This window comes from Rana temporaria, chromosome 5 (assembly GCF_905171775.1).
Source record: "Rana temporaria chromosome 5, aRanTem1.1, whole genome shotgun sequence".
Lineage (NCBI taxonomy): Eukaryota > Metazoa > Chordata > Amphibia > Anura > Ranidae > Rana > Rana temporaria.
In genome coordinates this window covers 162021835-162048772 of record NC_053493.1, presented here as the reverse complement: position 1 = coordinate 162048772, position 26938 = coordinate 162021835, and the positions used below count along the sequence as shown (strand labels likewise).

The following is a 26938-nucleotide window of genomic DNA, read 5'->3' as shown; positions in this document are numbered from 1 at the left end:
TGTTCAATATGTTAGATGTATGATTATATAAGGAGAACAATAATATAACTTGTAATGATTATTACAATTCCCAAGGCATAAGGAGAAGCCAGCTAATTAAAGTGACCTTCAATTATATTAATAAAGATTATATTTTGTATAGACACAGCTGCCACTGCCCTTTTATTGCTATCTACAAAAATTTTCGATCATGCTGGATGTTATATTAAAGAGTTCTCATTTTACATTCAGTATTTATTAGAAACATTCTTCCCAACTTAGATTTTTTACCATAGACTGCTAACTACTTACATAGACTACAAACTATTTAAAGAGCCAATATATTAGAAGCTCAAGCATAATTAAAACACATTCGGGGTATTAGGTTTAAACATTGCTCTACCCTAGTGGTAAATTAGGTTAGAAAATTGTTATTGGTATTATGTTTCTACCCCCAGAGGGGCATAGAGCAACGCATATTAGCTTACATACAGTACATGGGTGCCAGGTGCTACCACGCACCATTTTTTTGTCTTTTATGCCTTGTTTTATTCCAGGCCTGGCAGAGGCACTTGGGAATAGAACTTCAGTGTCAGTGTGGGAAGATAATGGGGCCTATATATATTTTACTGCAGTGAATAGTAAAGCAAAGTGCTCAGTGGACATTGGAAACTCATGTCTAAGCCCCTATTAAAACAAAGACTGCTCACCACAGTGTTAAATCCACATTGTGTCTGCATCTAAGAGTCAAAATGACATTTTTGAGAAGTCCTTTAATTAAAAAAATGTTCCACAATGTGCATTCATAGTCAATCATGTCATCCAGTGAGGCATATCCATATTAACCAATATGTTCCCCCTACTCATCCACATAAGGGAGTAGCTTCTAGGGGCACCCTTTGTGATGAAGGGGATTCCAGGCTTTAATAATTCCCCTGCTCACAGACACCCACCAACACTGAGCCAGGGTTGTAAGTGGGAGGTCTTTGTCCTCGTCAACATAGGTACAAGATGTTTTGCCAGGGCTTTGGTAAGTTACTACATGTTGAGGGCATGTGTCCTAGTATGGTTCAGGGTGGAGAGTGCATTCTCCTTCCTCCTTTTCTGGCCAGACAGGCTGCATGCTTGGATCAGGGTCCTGTATGGACTTTGTGGTCAAAATGTGTAAAAGGTAATCCCGCGCTGCCCCTTTAAAACTAGCAGCTAACACGGCAATCAGATAATAGCTAGAAAAATTTGGAAAATAAAGTGTAGCGCTAAATAACAAGATCCAAACAATGAATGAATGATCCAAAAGAAAAAAATATGGGATATTGATCCCTGAAAACAATAACGATCTAATATAAACTTATAGAGTGCAAATGTATACAGAAAAAAAATAATAGTCCATATGAATAACACTTGAATGTCCACTGTGTATCAAGACCTAAAAGGTACTTTGAAGAAACGTGAGCTTAAAGTGAGCTAAAAGTTCAAAACATCATGGCATCCCAACGGTGAACACCGACAACAGACAAATGTTTGAAGTGAGGGGAACTAATAATATGAAGGCTTACCAAATCGTTTGAACCCAAAAGAACATATGTTCTATGAGTCAAACAGGCTTGTGTTGACAGGCAACAAACTGGCTGGTGGCTTGAAAAAGCATCAATGACTGGACCAAAAAACATCAGACTATCCCTGGAATGGCGATCTCCATGGGAAATGGTTACGTGGGAGACGATGGTCGGGTTCTCACAGATACAGCATAAATGTTCAAAGAAAGGAGAACAAAAAAGAGCCACATAGCGTGAATCTGTATAAAATCGAAAGAGTTCGAAATCGAAAAAGCTATAAAACTTACATTTGGAAGATCAATAAGCGCTTTGGGCTTTCTGTAGCCGCAGTGGAGTCCTGCCCGACATGTTTCATCTCCTTAGACATTGTCTGGGGTGTCTCTCCACTGCAGCCATCCAAATATATATATAGGAAATATAACCCCAATAATGAGAGCCAAACCCACGATGCATCCCGAAAGATAAAGCTGTTGCTTCCTGTGAACCAAAATGGAGCACCGGCGTGCGTTCTACATCGCAATACGGCGGAACCACATGTGTTCCACGCCTCACTATGGGGAATGTGTTGGTCTCAATGTGGAGTATATGTGTGCGTACTGACAACCCTCTGCGTCAGGCGTGGAAGAGCATGCTCTCTATGCCTTAATATGGAAGAACCACACCTCGCTATGAAGAATATGTTGGTCTCAATATGGAGTATGTACTTTCCCTATAATAATGTACCCCTATAATATATGATTTAGGATCCCGCTTATTTCAATTAATTATCTTTACCTTTCAAAATTTAGCATTAATTTAAAATTATCAGAGTTCAATTATGCTACCTCTTCACATTCATGTTCACATGATTTTAAGAGGGTTGCTTTGCTATTTATCATGACATAATATGGGTTAAAGGTATGACATAAATGCCTGTCTTCAAACATTAAAAAGGTGGAATGCTTTTTCCTCAGTATACATTTTACGCCTTAAATTGTTTTTTTTGTATACCTTTCCTTGGACTATGATCATATATTTTTCAAGCAGCATTCATACGTACACACCAAACAAAGAGATTATTATAATTTCTCAGACATCTGTCAGGTTAGTGAAGACAAAAAGTGCAGTCAGCTTTTGTCAGATGTGTTCAGTGATATGCAATAGAACTTAAGCATGAAATGTAAGAAATTCCGATTTACTCAAAACAGTAAAGACCCAACAAACTGAAAGAATAGAAGTATGTAGACTACAATTCCTGGCTTCGCTTTCTAAAAACGTGCTTGTTCTTTGGCTGTCATGATGGCTCAGACACTTTTAGGTACTGAACCAGCAAAAGTATGTACATCAGGATTTTTTACTTCACTTTGACTTTATAGGATGCATACTTTTCCAGGTCAATAATTCAGAAAGCGCTGAAGCAAGGAAGTCAAATTTACAGAAAGAGGTCAGAGTTTTCTTTAAGGAAAATGAAAACTTGGAAGTTGTCCCTGAATTTAAATGAATGTTTATGTAATGACATTACTTGATTAGTAAAATATTCTTCACACTAACAAATGTAAACCATACATTTGACTAATGGATTGTATATGTTATCTTAAAACTATATATAAACCCAAGAACAAAAATGGGGTATGACAAAGAACAAAATTGGATTAAAAATATTAGAATAGTAAATGCTCCAAAATTGGATAAATGGAGTATACCAGTTTACTAGCTCTTAGGCCGGGTACACACGGACAAACATGTATGGTGAAAGCGGTCCGTCGGACCGTTTCCACCATACATGTCTGCCAGAGGGCTTCTGTACGATGGTTGTACACACCATCGTACAGAAGTCCGCGCGTAAACAATACGCGGGGCGTGTCCGCGGTGTCGCCGCGTCGATGACGCGGTGTCGCCGCGACAATGACGCGGCGACGTGGGCGGCCCGCCTTTAAAATGCTTCCACGCATGCGTCGAAGTCATTCGACGCATGCGAGGGACGGCGGGCGCCTGGACATGTACGGTAGGTCTGTACTGACGACCGTACATGTCCGAGCGGGCTGAATTCCAGCGGACTGTTTTAAAACAAGTCCAGGAATATTTGTCTGCTGGGAAAAGGCCCGGCGGGCAAATGTTTGCTGGAATTCGGCCCGCTCGCGCCCACACACGACCAAACATGTCTGCTGAAACTGGCCTGCGGGCCAGTTTCAGCAGACATGTTTGCTCGTGAGTATGGGGCCTTAGATATAGTGGCTACATTAACTTTCTTTTTTCAGTCTATTTATAATTTAGGCAAGAACATAGAGGAGTCCAGTAATCTTTTAAAGTCATTTGCACTAAACTGAAGTCTCAAACAAAGTTATCATCTAACCCAGCTATGCTCTATGAACTACAGAACATCTCCTTCATTTGTAATAGAGATGTAGGAGATTTATCTGTAGTCCAGGTCAAAAGAGCAATCTAGGGTGACAACACTACTCCTTCATAGATTAGGATCACTAGGTGGAAGACGAGCAAGCAGAAATATATAACATCTTTGTTCTCGGTTTAGGTACTATGTTTGATGAGTAAAAAGATGGTGTGTATGTCATATTGTATTGTAAGCAGCCACTTCTTTCTCTATACAATCACAGGTGGTTTTCTATTGGTGGTATCTAATCACCACTGTGTTTTTTATTTGTTGTGATAAAAGTGAAAACAGACCAACATTTGTTTTTAAACAAAAATGCTTTTTTCTTAGTTTCTATTAAAATATTTTGCAAATAAGTAATTTTTTTTCATAAATGTAGGCCAACATGTATACTGTTAGATTTATTTGGTAAGAAAATAATCCAAATCAGTGTATTATATTTGGTCTGTGTGAAAGTTATAAAGTCTACAAGCTATGCTACTTACAGCATCATTAAAAATGCATCAATCTGGATGTACTGACTGCCTATCTCATTTCTTGAGGCCCTAATATGCCAGGACAGTACAAATAACCCCTTGGCATGGAGAATTTTTTTTTAGTTGTAATTGTTCCCACAATTCTTTGGAAAATGGAGAAATTATTTATTTCTTTTTTATAAAATTGTCATATTGAAGCCCTGTACACACGATCGGTCCATCCGATAAAAACGGTCTAATGGATGAAGCTGACTGATGGTCAGTCGTGCCTACACACCATCGGTTAAAAAAATGATCGTGTCAGAACGCGGTGACGTAAAACATGACGTGCTGAAAAAAACTAAGTTCAATGCTTCCAAGCATGCGTCGACTTGATTCTGAGCATGCATGGATTATTAACCGATGGACGTGTCTACAAACGATAGTTTTTTTTCTATCGGTTAGGTATCCATCGGTTACATTTAAAACAAGATTGCTTTTTTTTAACCTATGGATAAATAACCGATGGGGCCCACACATGATCGGTTTGGACATACTGCTACTTATCCAGAGTATGGCGATACCACACGTGTTAGATTTTTTCACAGCCTGGTCACAGAGGCCCAACATCCAAGTACTGACTTCAGGCATTCTAGGGGCATAAATTACAATTATCTAATTTCCTAGCTACCTATTAGAGTTGGGCAAACGGTTTGGGCCCGAGCATGAGTTCGGGCCAAATATTGGCTGTTTGCCCATTCAACGAACACCCAAATTATCGGAACATTTGACCGTTTGACCGAATGACCACAATGCTGCACAGTGCAATAGAAGCCTTGATTGGCTGAAGCAATTAAAGTTTCGCCCAATCAGGACACAGAGCACTGTCAGAACCATGATTGGAGAAAGTAATGATGACTCTATCCAGTCATGGCTCATTGCTCTTAGTCCCACCCCACACTATAAAAATATTCTCCCATAGCGGCCATTTGCAGTGTGATATTGGTGTGGAGAGGGATAGATCAGGGCTCTGTTCAGTTCTTCTAGCAAGTTAGTGTACTATAGTGTGCTATAGTGAATCTTTTGTCAGTGTAGAATATCAGTTTACTGTGAATCTAGTGATAGTGCAGCATGAGAGTAGTTTGACCATTCATTTTTACTACAGTGTCAGTTTATTTTGTCAGGACAGGTTTCCTGAAGTATATTTCAATCTATATTTTTACTTGCATCATTTTTTCTTTCCGTAGGCATATGTTATTCACTTGAAATTTGTCTTTGAACTTGCTAGGGAATTCTACCCTTCCAGGAAGAGTCAAATTCCTTGCACAGTCCAAATTTCCGCCTCTCTTTGCACATGTCTAAGGCCGCGTACACACGATAGGATCACCAGAGGACAACGGACTGAAGGACCGTTTTCATCAGTCCAAACCGATCATGTGTAGGCCCCATAGGTTATTTAACCTTTGGTCAAAAAAATGAGAACTTGCTTTAAGACGCCTAACCGATAGGTCAAAACCGATCGTTAGTATGCAAAAGCATTGGTTAAAAACGGACCAACGGACCATCAGTCAGCTTCATCGGTTAACCGATGACAACGGTCCTGTGTAAGAGGCTTTAGTCCTCTTCTCTTATGGAAGGGTGCAATTACTGTCCAGCTACACCATTCTCCCTCACTTCATAAACTTTGATATAGTTGCAGAGGCAGGGGCAAAAATAAGTACTATAGAGTGTCACTTGGATAACATCGCAGAGTCTGCTTGGGCTGCTAACATTGCATGCAAAATGCTGAAACCCAGCAGCAGTCTTAGGCATCTTGTGTATTTATACAGGGGAGATTTTTACAGGTAATAACATGCCTAGAATTCATACAATTTTAAGGAATTATTGTTGAAATAATGGTTGAGTGACAGTGTCTCTCTATTTTTTATTCCTGACTAAATTTCTAATACAGTATCATTATGTTATTTATTTAAGGACCTGTACACATGGGCTTGGAAGATACTACATAAACACTTTCAAAAACCTGTGGATGAAAGACCACCTCTTTTATGAACACAGTTCTATGTAGAATCACACATTTGCTGATCATAATAACTAGGGTCCCCAAAGTGTAAGAAATGTTCTTTATCTTATCTAAAAAATACACTCATCATTTTTGTTTCAAATTAATACTTTCACGGGGATCGAATTAAATTACATTTCCAACAAGGTGCATTGGTCTTGTAATTTCATATTATTTACCCACATAAAATATACAACAAAAACATATACAATGATACAAAAAAAAGCTCTAAAGCACCTAGACCAATGTTGTTTACAATAACCAATATGAATCCAACTCCACAATAAGTTTATATTGTATTAATATTGAAAAATGAAAAAAATTATTTCCTTCATCCTTTCCTCGCTTTCCCTCTCGTCTTGCCTCCATAATTCCCTCTTTCACCCCCTTTGTAAATACCCTAATTATTACCTACAATCCCCCAAACCTTACCCTTTACCCCCTACCATACAGTTTTGTTTCCACCCGCAAGGGCCCCTAGGACCACCATCATTTTAACACATACCAAATACTATGCCGACCAATATCCTCAATGCCCCCCATCGAGTTTTCTTTCCAATTGTCATAAAATTTTAATGTTTCTTGAATAACTACGCAAACCATTTGAAATGTACTTCTTCCCATGTAGTATGTTTATGTAGCCTACTGCTCCTAAAGAAATGGGGCTATAATGTAAATTTAGTTTTTGGCTGATCTGTAAATAGTTTAGATTGATTGTATATAGTTTATTTGGTTTCTGTCTTGAACTTGGCTGGTTGTGCATTTCTCACTGTTGCCAGTAGGTGTCACTGGTACCACAGGTCAGTATGAGAATTAAAACAAGCTGAGTTGTAATGAATATTCTCTTTACAGAAACAGTTGGAGGTTCCTGCCTGCTGTGCATTCTGGGAGAGGGTATTTATGGGACAAATGCCATGTGCTCTAGTCAGTTCTTACCTCGTGGCCTTCCAGACCACGTTACTGCAAGCTCTTCCAATAGGCCCAGAATCCTGTCTGGGGCCTACTAATCCTGAGGTCGTCCTAGGCTGTCTTGCCTGTGTGGAAAAATCGCCAGTCACCACATACACCACTGTGTGGTGGTGATCACGGACAATATGGTTGCTGTGGTGGTGATGAGGGACATTGTTACTGGTGTGGCGGTGATTAGGGACAATATATCTAGTGTGGTGGTGCTTAGGTACACTTTAACTGGTGTGGCAGTGATCAGAGACAAAATATGTGGTGTGGCAGTAATGAGGGACTATATGACAGGTGTGGTGGTGATCACGGACGATGTGAGTAGTGCAGCAATGATTAGCAACACTGTGAGTGGGTGGCAGTGACTAGGGACAATATGAGTGATGTAGGGGTGATCAAGGACACTTTAACTGGTGTGGTAGTGATCACGGACACCATACCTGGTGTGACGATGATTGTGGACACCATAGCTAGTGGCAATAATCACAGACACTGTAATTAGTGTGGCAGTGATCACAATCACCGTAACTGGTGTTGTGATGATCAGGAACACTATAACTGGTGTGGCAGTGATCATAGACACTGTAACCGGTAGGGAAACTTTGAGTGGATTATTATTATTATTTTTTACATACTGTCACCCAAGCAGTACAGTGTCACTATAGTGACACTGAGCTACTCTGAAGGAGTGATCATGATTTTTTTTTACACTGTAATTGCTTTTACAACCATGATGGCTGTCAGAGCAATACTTTGTCACTCTCTCTGGCTACATTTCTGCAGCCATTGAGGAATACTGTGGTATATGTGATTTGCCACAGCTATCACATGGTACAGGGCTGCTGTGAATGGCCCTGTATTATGTAATTTCTGTGATTGTAGTTAACAATGACCCAAGGAAATTACATATTATTTACTACTGTCCATTTGATTCCTGCCTACAGCCATCACATGATACCAAGGCCCAGTACAGTAATTCATGTGTTCTGCTGTAGAGACTGCACTGTTGTGTGCTCCCAGGGAGCCTGAACAAGCGGTGGATGCCAGGGGACATATGGGTACATCCACCTGCATCAGTGCTGTTTCTGTCCAGCTGTTTATGTGCTATAGCCTAATAGGAAACGGTTAAACGATGCCTGTAGATAGATAAATCGTTCATATAGCCAATTGCCCCAACCTTTTCAAATTGACCTTGCTGTCTCAGACTTCAGTAAAATATTGAAATCTTTGGATCAACAGGCAGAAAACTAGCATGAAAACCTTGTATTTTTAAAGTATGTTTCCCCTAAGGTCTATTTGTGAACAAACTATACAGTATAATAATGCATGTGTCAACATTAAAACTTTTGATTTCTGTTTCAGGTTTCTCCATGTGAGAAATGTCGCTGCGATTCCAATGGTGAAGTTATGTGCACTGTGTCAGCATGCCCTCAGACTGAGTGTGTGGATCCTGTGTATGAGCCAGATCAATGTTGTCCAATCTGCAAACATGGTAAAATGAAATTCAGTATTCCATTAATGAATGACAAAGGATTTTTTTAATTTCAGCAATGTTAGAATAAACTTTGGAATACAAAATCATTGAATGTGCATAACAGTAATTTATTTTGTTACTGTTGTCATATAATTTATCCTATCAAGTAATTCTTCATGCTTGATTTTATTATGTTGCAGAGGGAAATATGAGCACAATAGAATTTAAAGTATCAGTCAGTGAGCTTTATGTAGCATTTATAATTTTTTATTATCATTGCTGTTAGAATTAGCCTGATGGGTGAGCATAAGAGTAATACTGTGCAAAACTGAGTAAAGGATTAAAGCTATAAAGTTATGATTTATATTAATGAGGTCCTGCTAATACATCTCTATGTAGCATTTAATAAGGGGTAGTTTTTTTTAGGTGTATACGTTTATAAATGCAAGTTTTGTATATATATTTTATTAATATATTGTGTACAATAATAATAATAAAAAAAAAACGATCAGGTAAGAAAGCTTATTACTATAATTCTCTGCTTGGTAAAGTAAAATAAGGGGTTTGCTCTCCCTGAGATATTCCTATGTATGTAGCTTTATATTCCATTGTATTGAATAGTTCTCTACTGAGCATCCTTTTTCTAAAAGTGATTTATGTTGTCATTTGGCATGATGCAGTGGAAATAGCATGCCCTGGCACATAGCTTGCAAAGATGGAAATTGAGTTTGCATATTAGCTGTTTTTCCTTTGTAAGGTAAAAAGATGCCTCATATTTAATGATTTCAATATATGCTTATTTTAAGATATGTTGCTTTTCCATTTGACCAGAAACCTTCAAACAGTTGCTTAAAGCGGTGGTTCACCCTCCTTCACATCATTATACCATTACATTCGGCATCGTAGCGCGAGCTACGGTATGCCGGTCTTAAATTTTTAATCCCCGTACTCACTGTGCTATCGATCATTGAAGAATCCGACTCCCGCGGGGAATGGGCGTGCCTATGGAGAGGGAGGATGATTGACGGCCGGCTCTGGCACGTCACGCTCCCCGAAGACAGCCGGAGTAGGTCTCGGCTCTTCACAGCGCCTGCGCACAGGCTATGCGCAGGCGCCGTGAAGAGCCAAGCCTATTTCGGCTATTTCCGGAGAAGCGTGACGTGCCAGGGCCGGCCGTCAATCACCTTCTCTCACCATAGGAACGCCCATTCCCCGGAATCTTCAATGAGCCATAGCACAGTGAGTACGGGGATAAAAAATGTAAGACCGGCATACTGTAGCTCGCGCTACGATGCCGAATGTAATGGTAGAATTTTTTTTTTAATAGGGTGAACCCCCGCTTTAAGAAGTTGTTAGTGATAAGAGAGATGGAAGGAATGATGAATGCAAGGTCAGATCCTAGCCCCTGCCATCAATTTGTGAGCAATGCACTACCTGTAGGTGACAATGGTCTGCTCATCTTCACACTGCACAGACATTTGGTAGTTTGTGAAACAATATAAGGCCAGCAGACTGAAAGCAATATTCTTTTGAGTCAGTTACCCTGTAGTTAAGGATTGATTCTAAGAGCTGCCCCCTGTTAGTTTTTTTTATGCCAGCTGAGTGATTATACAATATATACAAGAGACATATTCCATGGTTTAGAGTATATATATATATATATATATATATATATATATATATATATATATATATATATATATATATATATATATATATATATATATATATATATATATATATATTATTATTATTATTATTATTATTATTATTTTTTATTTTATTTTTTTTTACTCAAGATTTTTATTGTATTTATATTTATTTTAATGGATTTTTTCATTTTATACACAATTGGCATTATGTTAAATAATGTGCCAATAATTTTAAAATTATTTAAATTTATTTATTAGTATTTCCAGTCCTTGTGGGGATCGCCCTCCAAAGTGAGGGCAATTGACAGCATATGAAATGGCGGAAGAGATGGTGGTGGCCACGCTTCCTGATGATGCCCCGGGTTCCGACAAAACGCATAGGGGCAGGGACTACCATGAGTTGCAGAATACTCCGGCTCTAGAGCATACCAGAGCGGTGGTGCTGTACATTGACATTGGTAGATTATTCTAGTGCCGGGAAGGGCTCGATCCTTGTTAGTGCATTTGATTTTATGATTTTATGGGTTTATGGGTTCTTAATAAATAAGAGGTGATATACTATGATGTTCCCATGGTCTTCATTTCATATTTATATGGGTGAGTGGATCGAGGTTCCTTGGACCGTAGTTTAATTTATGAGAGAAGCTTCTCATTAAAGCCAATGTGACCCACCTCAGTAAACTCTTGTAGGTGAGTGCATACCCTGGTGGAGACACAGATGGTGGACTTCTCTCCAGGCATTTTTGAATACACAGAGCACTTGTGAAGTATTTACTTAAAGGGACAGTCAACTGATGACCTTATGCAAAGTTGCACTTTGAAGATTTGGATCGCTTTACAGTATGATGGACTTTTTTCATGCATTGTTGTGAAGTGCTTTTATGGCTATGCACTTTATAAACATGTCATTTTTTTATTTTTCACTTATCTCATCGTGGACGCACATTGTATTTTGTATTTACTTAGTGAGTTTATTTATTGGATTTGATAGGGGTAAGTGAAGCTCTTTTAGAATCAACCCTCACTGCATGTTCATACCGCTTAGAGAGCAGCAGTGACCCAAATATCACATTTCAATTTTCTTTTGCGCAAATTCTTTTTCACATTTTAACTCTAAAGTTAACCCTTAACAACAGCTGCCACCACATCTTTCAAAGAAAATGTGAACCGAAAACATTGACTGACTTTTAAAAAACATTTGTAACATACACAGCTAGGCCAGACAGCATTATGAAAAAGTTTAAAATAAAGCAGTGCTCTTTAACCGCTTAAGGCCTGCCGCACGTCGATTTACGTCGGCAGAGCGGCATGGCTGGGCAAAAGCATGTACAGGTAAGTTGCCTCTAAGAGCCCAGCCGTGGGGCGCCAACGCCGCCGGCGGCACGCTCGTGACCCGGTCCTGTGCTCCGTGACCACACCAACGGGACCCGCAGACCCGATCATCACCGGTGTCCCGTGATTGGGTCACAGAGCTAAAGAACGGGGAGAGGTAAGTGTAAACAAACCATTCCCCGTTCTTTCTAGTGGCAGTGGCAGTGATCGTCTGTTCCCTGTCATAGGGAATGACGATCAGTGACGTGTCACACCAGGCCACGCCCCCCTACAGTAAGAATCACACACTAGGGCACGCTTATTGCAATTTTTTTACCAAAAATATGTAGAAGAATACGTATCGGCCTAAACTGAGGGAAAAATAGTTTTTTTTATATATTTTTTATATATTTTTGGGGATATTTATTTAAGAAAATTGACGCTCTACTTTTGTTTATAGCGCAAAAAATAAAAACCACAGAGGTAATCAAATACCACCAAAAGAAAGCTCTATTTGTGGGAAAAAAGGACACCAATTTTGTTTGGGAGCCATGTGGCACGACCGTGCAATTGTCAGTTAAAGCGACGCAGTGCCGAATTGCAAAAAGTGGCCTGGTCTTTTAGCTACAAAATGTCTGGGGTTTAAGTGGTTAAAGAGACAGGAATTCTTATTTTCATCGTTTTTTATTGAAATATCCATAAAAGAATAACAATGACAATACAGGTAAAACTGTCATGAAGCATTAAGCACAGCAGTGCAATAAATAACAGATCGTATGTCAAAAAGGAAGACATCAAACAGGCTCCCAAGTGGGCCAAACTAAAACAACCCTTATCAGCAGAGGTGGACAGACTCACCCCCCGCCCCCCAGCACCCCTCATGGGTTCAGACTGTGCTGGGAGGAGAGAGTCCGCCCCCCGTACAAAAATTAAGCAGTAAAAACACAGATGTCCAGTGAAACATATATGAAATACATTATGAAGAGAGAGAGAGATAAAATAGAATCACTTTGGAAATACCTAGCAAGCCAAACGAGCCTAGACTCTCGATCAGACCATTACTATCTAAGGATACAACAACTTGTATGCATCAAGTAAACAGGAAAAGTCACAGTAGGAGTCCAGAAAACATCAAAAAGTTATAAGAACTAACCGTTGAAGCCTCTCTCGCATATCAGGAGCAATCAAAAGTAGTGTGAGACAGGAATTCTTTAAGTTTTGGTTTATGGCATTAGAAATAAGTCTTAACGATTTTTTTTATATATTTTAACAAAAAGGCAAGAAACCTGTGAATTTTAAATATTTACAGAAAAAAACATTAGAAAATATATATTATTAGAGTAAAATAGGAAATAAAAGTGATAGTACTTAATTTGTTTCCTGGTCTTTGGTATAGACAGTGTCTGTTTCAATGTAGCGTGAGTCTGGTCTGGTGTATCAGAGTCATGTGGTACCTGAGAAGAGCAATTGTAAATCATACCTTTTATGATAGCCATTACATGTTTCTGGGCTTCAGTGTGATTATAAAGTGCTTCTAAAGACTATATAGATTACTGCTAGAAGTCTTAATGGTACAGCTGTAAGGTTTAATACTGTAGATGTCATGTTTGGGCTTAAAGGCTAGTTCACCTTTTTTTTCTCTAAATATCAGCTCCCCATGTACCAATAAAATGTACTTCTTTTCCAATAAGACAATAATAATAATAATAATAATAATAATAATAATAATAATAATAATAATAATAATAATAATGACAATAATAATCACAGACAATAATGCAATAAAACAGCTTTCCATTTATTCTACACACACTTACCTCGCTCTCTTTGTCGCCATTCAAAAACACTTATCCATTACTTCTGCCTTACTTCCTTGACAGAATTTTGGTCATGACACAGCAAGGAGTTGACCAGCTGATCTCATTAGCACACACCCTTCATCATCTACCCTCAGCTGGTCAACTACTTCCTGTGTCATGTCCAGGAAGTAATGCAGAAGTAAAAGATTTTGTTTTTTAAACAGCCATAAAGAGAGTGAGGTAAGCGTGTGTAGAATGAATAGAAAGCTGTTCTATTTTTGAAAAAGAAGTACATTAATGCTAGATTGGTACATAGGGTTACATAGAGGTGAGGGGGTATGGTTGAAATAGGCATGGGCCATCGTCCCTAATAGAAATACGCAAGAAAAATCCCCCATTATAATGGGATTATATTGGCCCAAAGAAAAAAAAGTAAAGTCATGTATAAACAGAAATATATATATACATATAAAAAATATAACAAATTTATTATAACATTTTAAAAACGCACATACAACAAGAAAAGACTGGTGTGCATTTAAAAAGAACCATGGGGCAGATTCACATACAATTGGACAGGCGCAGCGTATCAGAGATACGCTATGCCGCCGTATCTTACCTGTCGTAAATTTGAATCCAGGAAGAATTTGCGGCGTAAGTTACGGCGGCGTAGTGTTTTTCTGGCGGCGTATTTGAAATTGGGCGGGTTGGGGGCGGGTTTCATTTAAATGATGCGCGTCCCCGCGCTGAATGAAATGCGCATGCTTCGTTCCTAAATTTCCCGCTGTGCATTGCGCTAAATGAAGTCGCAACAACGTCATTTTTTTTAACTTAGACGTGACTTACGTCCATCCCTATTCACGGACGAGTTAAGAAAAAAAAAAAAATTTTTGATGTGGGAACGACGGCCATACTTTAACATGGCAAGTCTATCTATACGCCACAAAATAGCAGCTTTAACTATACGCCAGAAAAAGCCAACTACAGACTACGTAAGAGAATGCGACGACCGCGCGTACGTTCGTGGATCGTTGGAAAAAGCTCATTTGCATACCCGACGCGGAAAACTACGCAAACTCCACCCAGCGGACGCCGAAGTATTGCATCTGCGATCCAAAGGCGTACGAAGCCATACGCCTGTCAGATCTTACCCAGATGCTATCGTATCTTGGTTTGAGGATTCAAACTAAAGATACGACACGGGAAATTTTAAAGTACGCCGGCGTATCAGTAGATGCGCCGGCGTACTTGCTCTGTGAATCTGCCCCCATAGGTATTACAGCTGGACGAAAACTGCTGTAAATCATGAAACACCAACACATTTCAAAATAAAGATTCCTTCTTGAGGGGTTTGATAGAAAGAAGCAGGATAATTGTTCTACAGTGCCTTGAAAAAGTATTTATACCCCTTGAAATTTTCCAAATTTTGTCATGTTACAAACAAAAACGTAAATGTTGTTTTATTGGGATTTTATGTGATAGACCAACACAAAGTAACACATAATTCTAAGGTGGAAGGAAAATTATTAATGGTTTTCCACATTTTTTATAAATATAAATAACTATCTGAAAAGTGTGGCGTGCATTTGTATTCAGCCTCCTTTACTCTGATACCCCTAATTAAAATCTAGTGGAACCAATTGCCTTTGGAAGTTACCTAATTAGTAAATAGAGTCCACTGGGGTTAGAGAACCTTCGTGAACAAACAGCATCACGAAGGTCAAGGAACCCATCAGACAGGTCAGGGATAAAGTTGTGGAGACGATTAAAGCAGGGTTAGGTTATAACAAAAATAAACTTTGACTATCTCACAAAGCACTGTTCAATCCATCATCAAAGCACTGTTCAATCCATCATCCAAAAATTGAACGCGTATGGCACAACTGCAAACATACCAAAACATGGTCGTCCACCTAAACTGACAGGCTGGGCAAGGAGAGCATTAATAAGAGAAGCAGTCAAGAGGCTCATGCAGAGATTCACAGCTCAGGTTATGAGAATCTGTCCACTGGACAATTATTAGCCGCACACTCCACAAATCTGGTCTTTATGGAAAAGTGGCAAGAAGAAAGCCATAGCTAAAAGAATCCAATTGAGAATATGTGGCAATACTTAAAAATTGTTGTTCAAAATAGCTCAATCTGACAGAGCTTGAGCTATTTTTCACAGAAAAAAAGGAAAAAATGGCCCTCTCTAGATGTGCAAAACTGGTAGAGACATCCGCAAAAAGACTTGCAGCTGTAATTGCAGCGAAAGGTGGTTATACAAAGTATTGAAAACCATTTATTATTTTCCATCTACTTCACAATTATGTGCCACTTTGTGTTTGTCTATCACAATAAAATCCCAATAAAATACATTTATATTTTTGGTTGTACCATGACAAAATGTGGAAAATGTCAAGGGATATGAATACATTTTCAAGACACTGTGTAAACAAAACAAAAATATATAGTAATATACATCCTCAAAAATAGTATAAACATATGTTGTAGACATGTCTTTCTAATTTTACATTGCCATATATGAATATATATATATATATATATATATATATATATATATATATATATATGCACACACAGTACACTTACATGTCCTAAGATAGTACAGAGCGTAAGTCAATAAGGCTGCAGGTCAATGGTCTCACACAGACACAGCATGTGGAGAAAGGACTGCTGATTGGACACAGCTGATCACATGGTAAAGGGCTGATTTGATTGGTCCTTTACTGTGATCTGTCATCAGCTGTGTCTAAAGGACATAGTGGTCAAGAAGCGCCTAGATGTGTGCCCCAATTGGCGTGCGGGAGGCGAGATTCTGAAAGGACATCAATGGACACCTTACCAGAATTGGCAACTGGGCTGTAGCCATCTTTTGGCTATAGCATGGTCAGAAAGTAGTTTAGGAATGTTTTCCCGTATTTTTAGCTGGTGACCCTGCAAGTGATACAGTTCTTGTTCTAGGGTAGCTATGCACCCTATATTTATATCTTCCCCAGATAACATTTCCCATATTTTATGCCAAACAGTGCCTATGTATATATATATATATATATATATATATATATATATATATATATATATATATATATATTAAAGTAAAGTATTAAAGTAATCAACTAAAGAGCAATAACTGAGATTAAGAGCAATATACCTCATTACTATATTAAGGCTGCTTTCAATGGATTCCAAACCTGAGAATGTCCCCAAGAGCAGAGCACACTTAAATGTCAAATAAATCACAATATGAAACTTTATATCGGATTGATTACTTCTACTTAAGTTTGGCTCTTTGAGTTCAGGCAGGAGGACAGCAGAAGACTGACCCTCTTTATGTCAGACCTCTCTCTTCTGTCTCCTAACACCACAGGCCCAACTACAAACGCTGTATTCAAATCAACATTCTCTCCCAATCTTGCAGTCAAGGCCCAAATGAACATCCTTGAACAGGCAGTCTCTTCTAGGGACCCAACTGGTGCATCTGGATATGCACCTGGGATCCCCTCTCTCAGGCTGGATGTCCTGCGGTGGACTGACCTGGGAAACAGCACCTCTCCCCTAGGTATAATCTCTTCCTCTGCCTCGTGGAGTCTGACCATCTACTCAGATCAGCAAGATGGAGTTTCTAGTTCCATTTCCCCCAGAGCAGGCTGGCTCTTGTAGTTCTGTCTCCATAGAAAGCTACAGTATGTGACCATTTTAGATGGGACTATATATCCTAGTATTATTTGCAGATGCTGCTTGTTAAAGTCCTTCTGATTTGCTTCTGTAATTGTTCATGTAATTGGCTCTCTTCCTAGGAACACAGAGAAGGATGCAGAGTGAGCAGCCCTGTGTATCTGTGTAAGAAGAAAAAAGGGAAGGGGAGAAATCCCCTGCATATTCTGATAAGCATTCTCTCCTTCACAGAAGAACCTCAGCCAGCTTGGTCAGGTCACGGTTGACAGGGTGGGGCACCCGCTACACTAGATTTTTAGTTTTGATACTGTGCAACAGTTCTCACCTCTAACACATTGTACATCTAACAGATCATTTTTTTCAGAGAGCATAATGTTTAAAATCAATGTTCTGATTATTATTATTATTATTATTATTATAACAATGTACACAACACATTAAATATCTATCCATGAAATTAACTTAATGCGTCCTACACAGACCTGTGATGATTCCTGTAAGAAATCCTGTAAGAAATTCCTGCAGATATCTTTGTTTTTAATACAAATAATAACTGATTACGGTACTTAATGAAAACACATTTTGCATCGCCTATAAAAATTACACACTTTTTAGTACAATTTGCAAGATAGGCTCCTAGACTGTATCCTGCAAACCTCGTTTTGTACAATTGCATTTTGTTTTATTACACCAATCAATTATTATGTAGTATAAATGTATAAGTGTGATTACAACATACAATTACGTTCAAAGTAATCTTCTCAAGGACAACGTGCTTGGAAAAAACAGAAGTGTCACCAATGATAATTGGCTGTTGGCACTGTTGACTATGACATGCTGGCATGAAACAGCAAATACTTTAAAGGCAGAAATATCTAAAATTATCAAATACATTTATCTATTTTTGAGAAAGTGTTGTTACAGATTGGCGCTCTTAAAAGAATGACATAATTAAAGAATATCCTCAATACCTGTTTAAAAGGAAGAAAATCTTGAATATCCTGCCCTTTTGGGAAAATTATATATTCAGTTTCTCAGTTTCAAAGTAGAGCTGTATATACTTTGAAGTACTCTGTAACTGCATCTTTCATTGTGTGACTTTGCAAAGGCCAAAAACAAGTTTTGCTTTGGCTTAACCAAGTGTTCATGTTCTAGTTAAGTAATTATGCGCCAGATTCACAGCAGAGATACGACGGAATATCTCAGATACTCCGTCGTATCTCTCAGAGTATCTATGCGACTGATTCATAGAATCAGTTACGCATAGATAGCCCTTAGATCCGACAGGTGTAATTGTTTTACACTGTTGGATCTTAGCATGCAATACCGCGGCTGCTGCTGGGTGGAGTTTGCGTCGTAAACCAGCGTCGGGTATGCAAATTAGTAGTTACGGTGATCCACAACGGTTTTTCGCGTTCGCTATGTTGCTGCTAGTCTAGTTTACCGTCGCAAAGTTAGTCGTCGTTTTAGGTGCCCTAACTTTACACAGCACACGTATGTGCTGTATAAAGTATGGCCGTCGTTCCCGCGTCGAAATTTAAAAAATGTTCCTTCTTGCGTAAGATGTCCGGGAATACGGAAGTACGCTACGCACGTCGCCGTTCGAAAAAATTACGTCACTTCGCGCAAAGCACGGCGGGAAATTCAAAAGGGAGCATGCACAGTAGGTCCGGCGCGGGAGCGTGCCTAATTTAAATGGCACACGCCACTTTGAATTACGCGGGCTTACGCCGGAGGCCGCCGGCGTAAGTTTTCTCGCAAGTGCTTTGTGAATCAGGCACTTGCGATGAAAACTTGCGGCTGTGTAACGTATCTACGATACGTTACGCCGCCGCGATTCTACGTGAATCTGGCCCTATGATTTTAGAGCATTTTCACCCTATACAAACTTGCATTCTGTGCTGAAACAGTTTTTGTACCCTATCATCGAATTAAGAGAGTCACAATTAGATTTTTTTTTTTTACATGTCTGAATATTTTTTAAGGTACATAGATGGCTGGACAAAGGCTTAAAAAGGACACATCTACCACGTTGACACCCCCTTCCAAAAAAATAAAATAATTGAATCCTGTCAGGTGTCTGTGATAGGAAGCCCTTGTAGATCGCCAACTTGCGGTTCCTCAAGGTGCAGAGTCTAAGCCCCATCATGCTTTTTCACCAGAGCCCCTGATGGTAGGGATGAAATTGCAGCAGGCTGGAACCAGGTTGCGGCCCAGAGGTCAGGGCAGGCAGCAGACAAGCACAGACACAAACTTTTCCAGATATGAAGGTTAGACATCTTTTTGCTTATGTGCAAAGAGTGTATTTGTATCCTGTGAGGTGGCCTTAAAGTACACAGCTTTCCATTAAGTTTATTATATGGAGCATTTATGTGTTTATTAGGGTGATACCCGTTAATCAATTCCCCTCAAGTATGAATGGCTTTATTTAGTTAATCATTTCTCAAATGTTGTCTTCCAAATCATTTACTAATTTAGGTTCCCTTCTCTGCACTCTTTCTAGTTCTACAACATCCTTTTTGTGAACTGAGGCACACACCTGAACAGAGTAAGGTCTTAAAAGGGAACTGAATTGTGGAAGCTGCACCTAGTAAAAGCAATATGTTTTCCATATTGCTGACTTAAACTGCCTTGTCCTGCACTGTTGAAATTGATATTGGTGTGGCGCTGCCAGTATCCTGCTAAAATTGAATCTCAAACAATGTGATCATTTATAATGCACCTTTCTTGGTTGTGGCATGTGAACACCTTGATATGTGATTTGCAATAAATGAGGTGTGTGTAAAGGTATCAGAACTGTAAACCACCTCCCCCTCAGTAGTCCTCTTGGAGTAAGTATAGAAAAATACTAAAACAAAAAAGAAGAAACAAGAAAAAAACAAAATGAAAACCCCAGACAGACAGAAAAATCTCCCCTTTTCTATGTACTGTAACGCATTACCCTCCTTAGGGGTACCAGCAATATTCACAGAAATGTGAAAAAAAGATACATAATCTATATTAGTAAACAACATCTGAAAAACCATAAACAACATAAAGAGTCTTTGAAAACGGTGCATCTGGTGTTCTTTAACAAGTGCATTTGAACATGCTGTATCCTTATTGTGTGAAAAGTGCTTCCACTCATGCCCCCCCTCCAGCACACCGCACTCACCAGAATTAATTACCCCTCAGGGGATTAGAAGGCACTGTGAATATACACCATGGTTCTTTAGCAATAGCATAGATTCCTCCCTTCTCCTTTCTTCTACACCCTCATCAGTGGTAGGCTCATGCAGAGTAGATGGACAGAGTCAATCCTCATAGAGTAAATCCAAATATATTTTTTTTAAATGTATTTAAAACCTGCACTTACAATCATGCAGGAAGTATGGAGCATATAAAACACTGTGTCCGGGATACCCAGCATTCCACAGACCTGAACCGGAAGTGACACAATAACATAAGAAGCTCCACCTTTTTTGTCAATGTGACATCATCTGAAGTGGTGAAAACTTGCCTCACCCATCTCTATATATACCATGTGGTTATAAGGCAACTGGACCATAGCAATCAGTGGCCATCTTAAATATATCATTATAGATCATCTTACCACCATAAACGCTGTTTACACACACGATTACTAAGCAACCAGGATGGATCTATAAGTGGCGATCTTATACATGTGGCTACCAAGGACCCAGACTGCAACCATAAATAGCCATCTTAAAAGAATCCTTAGTGGTTATCAAAACCTCTGCAGAGACTATGGCCCGGATTCACAAAGCACTTATGCCGACGTATAACAAATTAAGCCGACATAAGTGCAAATGTGTGCCGTTGTATCTGTGTGCAAGACCCACAAACAGAGATGCGCCTAAAACCAGGCTACAACTCGCTGACGTATCTTGCTTACGCCGGTGTAGAGTGGGCGCACATTTAGGCTGGGAGCATGGTGCAGCTTCCATTGATTAGTCATTCAAATATGTAAATGAGGGAAATACAGCGATTCACGAACCTGCATGCGCCCGACACAGGCTATGAGAGGTGCGCGTAAGTTGTACGTCCGGGGTAAAGTTAAGCCCCATAAAGGAGGTGTAACCCAGCAGCAGACATGCAAAGGTCTGCACCAGGGAACACAAGTCGGCCAAGCGGCGTATTTTACGTTGGACGTGTGTCTGGCTGGGCGTAGGTTACGTTCATGGCGTACGCAGTGATCCGGCGTATCTTAGGCAGTTGTTCCAACGTGGTTGTGAGCATGCGCATGGTGATGCGTTCACGTCACGGCGCATGGGCAGTTCGTTAAACGTACTTGTCTGGCGCTCGGACCATCATTTGCATGGGGTCACGCCTCATTTGCATGGGTTTGCATGGGTCAAGTCCACTTCCACCTACGCCGGCCTGCGCTTTCGAAACCTACACCACGCCGACACAGCATGGGGAGCACTGGCTTCCTGAATTCCATGCTTGCCTCTCTGCGCTGCGTCGGCGTGGCGTACATTGGTTTGCGCTATGGCGGCGTAATGTGCGACCGCTCTCTGTGAATCAGGGCCTATGTTGATTACCTATACCTACTTTTGTTTATAGTTACTTTGTGTAAGAATTTTTTGTTTAGTGGATTTGTTTCTTCCCTTTTTATGTGTTTGATGTTCTATGTATTTTACAAACAATCAAGCCCTACGGTTACCAGGCTAGGACTAGTTAAACATTAAGATGACCGCCGTCAGTTTATCGGCCTCTTGATAATGGATAGTGTGTTTAATTAGCGTACATTGATGTCAAGTAATATTAATGTTACTAATGACACACTTCAGTAGGCTGCTTGTATTAGCCATAAGTTTGCTTAGTAAATAGTATCTACGGAGGTTCCGATAACCACTAAATATACTCCCAAGATGTCCGCTCACAGTTGCAGTCCAGTTGCTTGGTAAATGCTAACGACATATATATGATATTAAGGGGAAAGGATCCGCGCTTAGGAATAATATTAAGCTGCTGCCTCCCTGACAAGCCTCAAAGAGACCTGGAATTGGCAAAGAAATGGGGTTTAGGGATGTTGGCGCTGCTTATGCTTGTTGGTAAATATCCACGAAATGTCCTATGTATTGTAAATTATTTGTAGGGGAACTTCAAAATGCTAGGAGAGACCAATAGGGATGGGTCTCCTAGACCTGTGCGTTATGGTAGCCTAACGTCCAGGTGCTGCCCCCTGTTAATGCTTGTAATCAACACTGGTGACCCAATAATCTGTTGGTTCTCCCAGTGGGAATATTACATTTATATCCAAAGGGTGGGAAAGTAGCCAATAAAATTTAATTTCTGAGTTTACAACGTCCTGTATATTTGGTCTGTTTCTAATAGTTAATTCTAATTGTATTGAAAGGGAATAATTTCGTTGATTCCGATGTGTAGCCTCAAAATACAGTGTGCAATGGATGCACAAATCCAGATAATGGATACAGGATATAAGACCTCCACAATTATTATAGAATGAGAAAAAATAATAAATGTGTTAAATGATTAGGTGTCCCCCGTGGCACCGTGCAATGAGTGATATTGCAAAACTAAACCCTTGTTAAAATAAGTGAATGGGCTTGATACAAAAGTATAAATAACAAAAATATTAAAGATGCATAGTCCAGGACCCTGTGCAGGTAAGAGGGGTAGGTGTGTTTTAAAAGCTCCCGTGTAGATCTGCCCTATCAAAGAGCGTGTATAAAAAAGTAGGTGTCAGGAAAAAATAAATTAAAATAAAAAGGAAATTAACAGCAATAATTATAACCAACAGTATAAGTCGTCGGGTAATGAGCAAAATTATGTACAAACCAACAATATATTAATATATATATGTGCCGTCCCTAAATAGGGTTGTGAGAAAAAATGTATGTATCTTTTCGAGATATATAGTAACTAAGTAGTGAAATTCCAAATATATTGGAGAGATTGCATCAATAAATAAAGAGTGATATAAACCGTCCAGGCAAGACCATATAAAAATAAAAAAATAAATAAAAATAAAAATAAACAATCTGGGAACCCTCACTGGGTAGTTGCTATAAGTTCTCTTAGTTAATCAATGTCTCATGAACTACAATGTGGAAACAATGTATCACTGATGACAGAATGCATGTAGAAAAAGCAAAATAGTGACTTCATGTGATTTTCTTCCTGATGCTTTTTGGCGTGACTTTTGTGCTCCCCCTGTTGTGTCCCCACTCACCAGATGTTGGCACCCCTAAGGGCAAAAGGCAATGGTGGTGGTACCTCGTCGTCAGTTGTTGCGCTGGTTGTTATTTATATAGCGTAGGAAAATTCCTTCTCACCTCTCCAGAGGGGGGGGGGGGAGAAAATCCAATCAGCTTCCAGGTGTCCAGAGGATGGCATTCACAAAAGAAAAAAAGAAGGAATCCACATAGTGTGACACTGTGTTTTGAAGTAAAAAGACCACCGTCTTTATTTAAAAATATATAACTATGTATCTTCTCTGCTGGTTACAGGTGGTTTAAACAATCCAAGCACCAATCCCAAACATACATGGGTTAACTACAGGTGTCAGCAGGGCATGGTTTGGAAAACCGTATCCCAACGAAGATAATGCAAAGATAAAAATAAAAAAGTAAAAAAAGGGACCGTTCAAGGAACAAAATTACATAAATAAAAAAGGTTAATCATCATTTTTTTAACCTTTTTTATTTATGTAATTTTGTTCCTTGAACGGTCCCTTTTTTTACTTTTTTATTTTTATCTTTGCATTATCTTCGTTGGGATACGGTTTTCCAAACCATGCCCTGCTGACACCTGTAGTTAACCCATGTATGTTTGGGATTGGTGCTTGGATTGTTTAAACCACCTGTAACCAGCAGAGAAGATACATAGTTATATATTTTTAAATAAAGACGGTGGTCTTTTTACTTGCAAAACACAGTGTCACACTATGTGGATTCCTTCTTTTTTTCTTTTGTGATTGCCATCCTCTGGACACCTGGAAGCTGATTGGATTTTCTCCCCCCCCCCTCTGGAGAGGTGAGAAGGAATTTTCCTACGCTATATAAATAACAACCAGCGCAACAACTGACGACGAGGTACCACCACCATTGCCTTTTGCCCTTAGGGGTGCCAACATCTGGTGAGTGGGGACACAACAGGGGGAGCACAAAAGTCACGCCAAAAAGCATCAGGAAGAAAATCACATGAAGTCACTATTTTGCTTTTTCTACATGCATTCTGTCATCAGTGATACATTGTTTCCACATTGTAGTTCATGAGACATTGATTAACTAAGAGAACTTATAGCAACTACCCAGTGAGGGTTCCCAGATTGTTTATTTTTATTTTTATTTATTTTTTATTTTTATATGGTCTTGCCTGGACGGTTTATATCACTCTTTATTTATTGATGCAATCTCTCCAATATATTTGGAATTTCACTACTTAGTTACTATATATCTCGAAAAGATACATACATTTTTTCTCACAACCCTATTTAGGGACGGCACATATATATATTAATATATTGTTGGTTTGTACATAATTTTGCTCATTACCCGACGACTTATACTGTTGGTTATAATTATTGCTGTTAATTTCCTTTTTATTTTAATTTATTTTTTCCTGACACCTACTTTTTTATACACGCTCTTTGATAGGGCAGATCTACACGGGAGCTTTTAAAACACACCTACCCCTCTTACCTGCACAGGGTCCTGGACTATGCATCTTTAATATTTTTGTTATTTATACTTTTGTATCAAGCCCATTCACTTATTTTAACAAGGGTTTAGTTTTGCAATATCACTCATTGCACGGTGCCACGGGGGACACCTAATCATTTAACACATTTATTATTTTTTCTCATTCTATAATAATTGTGGAGGTCTTATATCCTGTATCCATTATCTGGATTTGTGCATCCATTGCACACTGTATTTTGAGGCTACACATCGGAATCAACGAAATTATTCCCTTTCAATACAATTAGAATTAACTATTAGAAACAGACCAAATATACAGGACGTTGTAAACTCAGAAATTTAATTTTATTGGCTACTTTCCCACCCTTTGGATATAAATGTAATATTCCCACTGGGAGAACCAACAGATTATTGGGTCACCAGTGTTGATTACAAGCATTAACAGGGGGCAGCACCTGGACGTTAGGCTACCATAACGCACAGGTCTAGGAGACCCATCCCTATTGGTCTCTCCTAGCATTTTGAAGTTCCCCTACAAATAATTTACAATACATAGGACATTTCGTGGATATTTACCAACAAGCATAAGCAGCGCCAACATCCCTAAACCCCATTTCTTTGACATATATAAGATGACCGCTTAGTGCAATTTTAAATAAAGTGTACGGATTTACACTATGAGGATTGCCTCTGTTCATTAATTCTTTATGAGCCTACCACTGATGAGGGAATAAAAGACAAAAGGAGAGGGGAGGTTTCTATGCTATTGCTAAAGACCCAAGGAAAACCACTGTATATATTGGCCAGATGTTCATTCAAACGAATATGTAGAGGGCGTTTAGTCCTGCCTACATATTGTAGCCCACAAGGGCATTTAAGCAAATAAACAACCCCCATGGTAGAGCATGTGATGAATGATTCTATCTGGTAGTTTTTTTATGTACAGCTGGAACGAAAACTGATGTTTTTTTTAGGGGTACCTGTGTTAATGGTACAAACCTGGCAACGACCACATTTAAAAAAAAACACAAGTCCAGATAGAAACATGGATTGAATCCCAGGTGGGTTGATTACATTCGGTGCCAATTTGTTCCTCAAAGATGATGAGCCCCTAAACACCACCTGAGGTTTGTCTGGTAGGATGGTATTCAGAACCCTATCACTTTTTAGAACATGCCAGTGTTTAGACATAATGTGCTTCACACTAGCATGCTGGCAAGAAAAGTCAGTGACAAAAGGACTTTTGAATCCACTAGTGACAACATTATTAGGTTTACTTTTAAGTAGATCATCTCCATTGGTGTTGATTACCATCTCCAATGTTCCCAAAAGTGAATCCCGACAATACCCCTTCTCCACAAAGCGCTCAGTCAAAACATTTGCCTGTCTGAGAAAAGTATCGTGATCACTGCAATTTCTCCTCAGACGGAGAAATTGGCCCTTGGGTACCGCCTTAAGCCAAGTGGCGTGATGACAGCTATCTTGTGGTATAAAGGAGTTCCTGTCAGTGGTTTTGAAGTATGTCGACGTGACAAACTTTCCATTTTCCACACCAATGACTAAATCCAAAAAATTGATGTTTTCTTTGCTGGCTTCATAGCTAATGACAATACCCCTATCATTAGCGTTAAGGAATGTCATAAATCGAGAGAGATCCTCCTCGGGACCATTCCATAGGAGGAGGATGTCCTCAATGTAGCTGGCCCACAGCACAACCTGGGGCCTAGAGACCACATCGACGACATCCTCCTCCCACTTGGCCATAAACAGATTTGCCAAGCTGGGGGCGTATTTAGCCCCCATAGCGACTCCTCTATCTTGCCTGTAATAATGGCCATCATGCCAGAAAAAGTTGTGGGAGGCAGCATACTGTAATAATTCCATAATAAAAGAGATTTGGATAGCTGGAAGTCCCAAATCCCTTTCAAGGAAATGGGAGACTGCCTCCAATCCCAGACTATGGGGAATAACT

The 26938-nt window shown here is 39.3% G+C and overlaps 1 protein-coding gene across 1 annotated transcript in view; it reads left to right on the top strand.

Annotated features, from left to right (window-relative positions):
* VWC2 (von Willebrand factor C domain containing 2) overlaps positions 1-26938 on the top strand; it is a 606745-nt gene that overhangs the window by 246492 nt on the left and 333315 nt on the right. The window contains exon 3 of the mRNA XM_040353321.1: positions 8743-8872. Within this exon, the coding sequence (XP_040209255.1) occupies positions 8743-8872 (130 nt within the window). The remainder of the gene's footprint in view (positions 1-8742; positions 8873-26938) is intronic.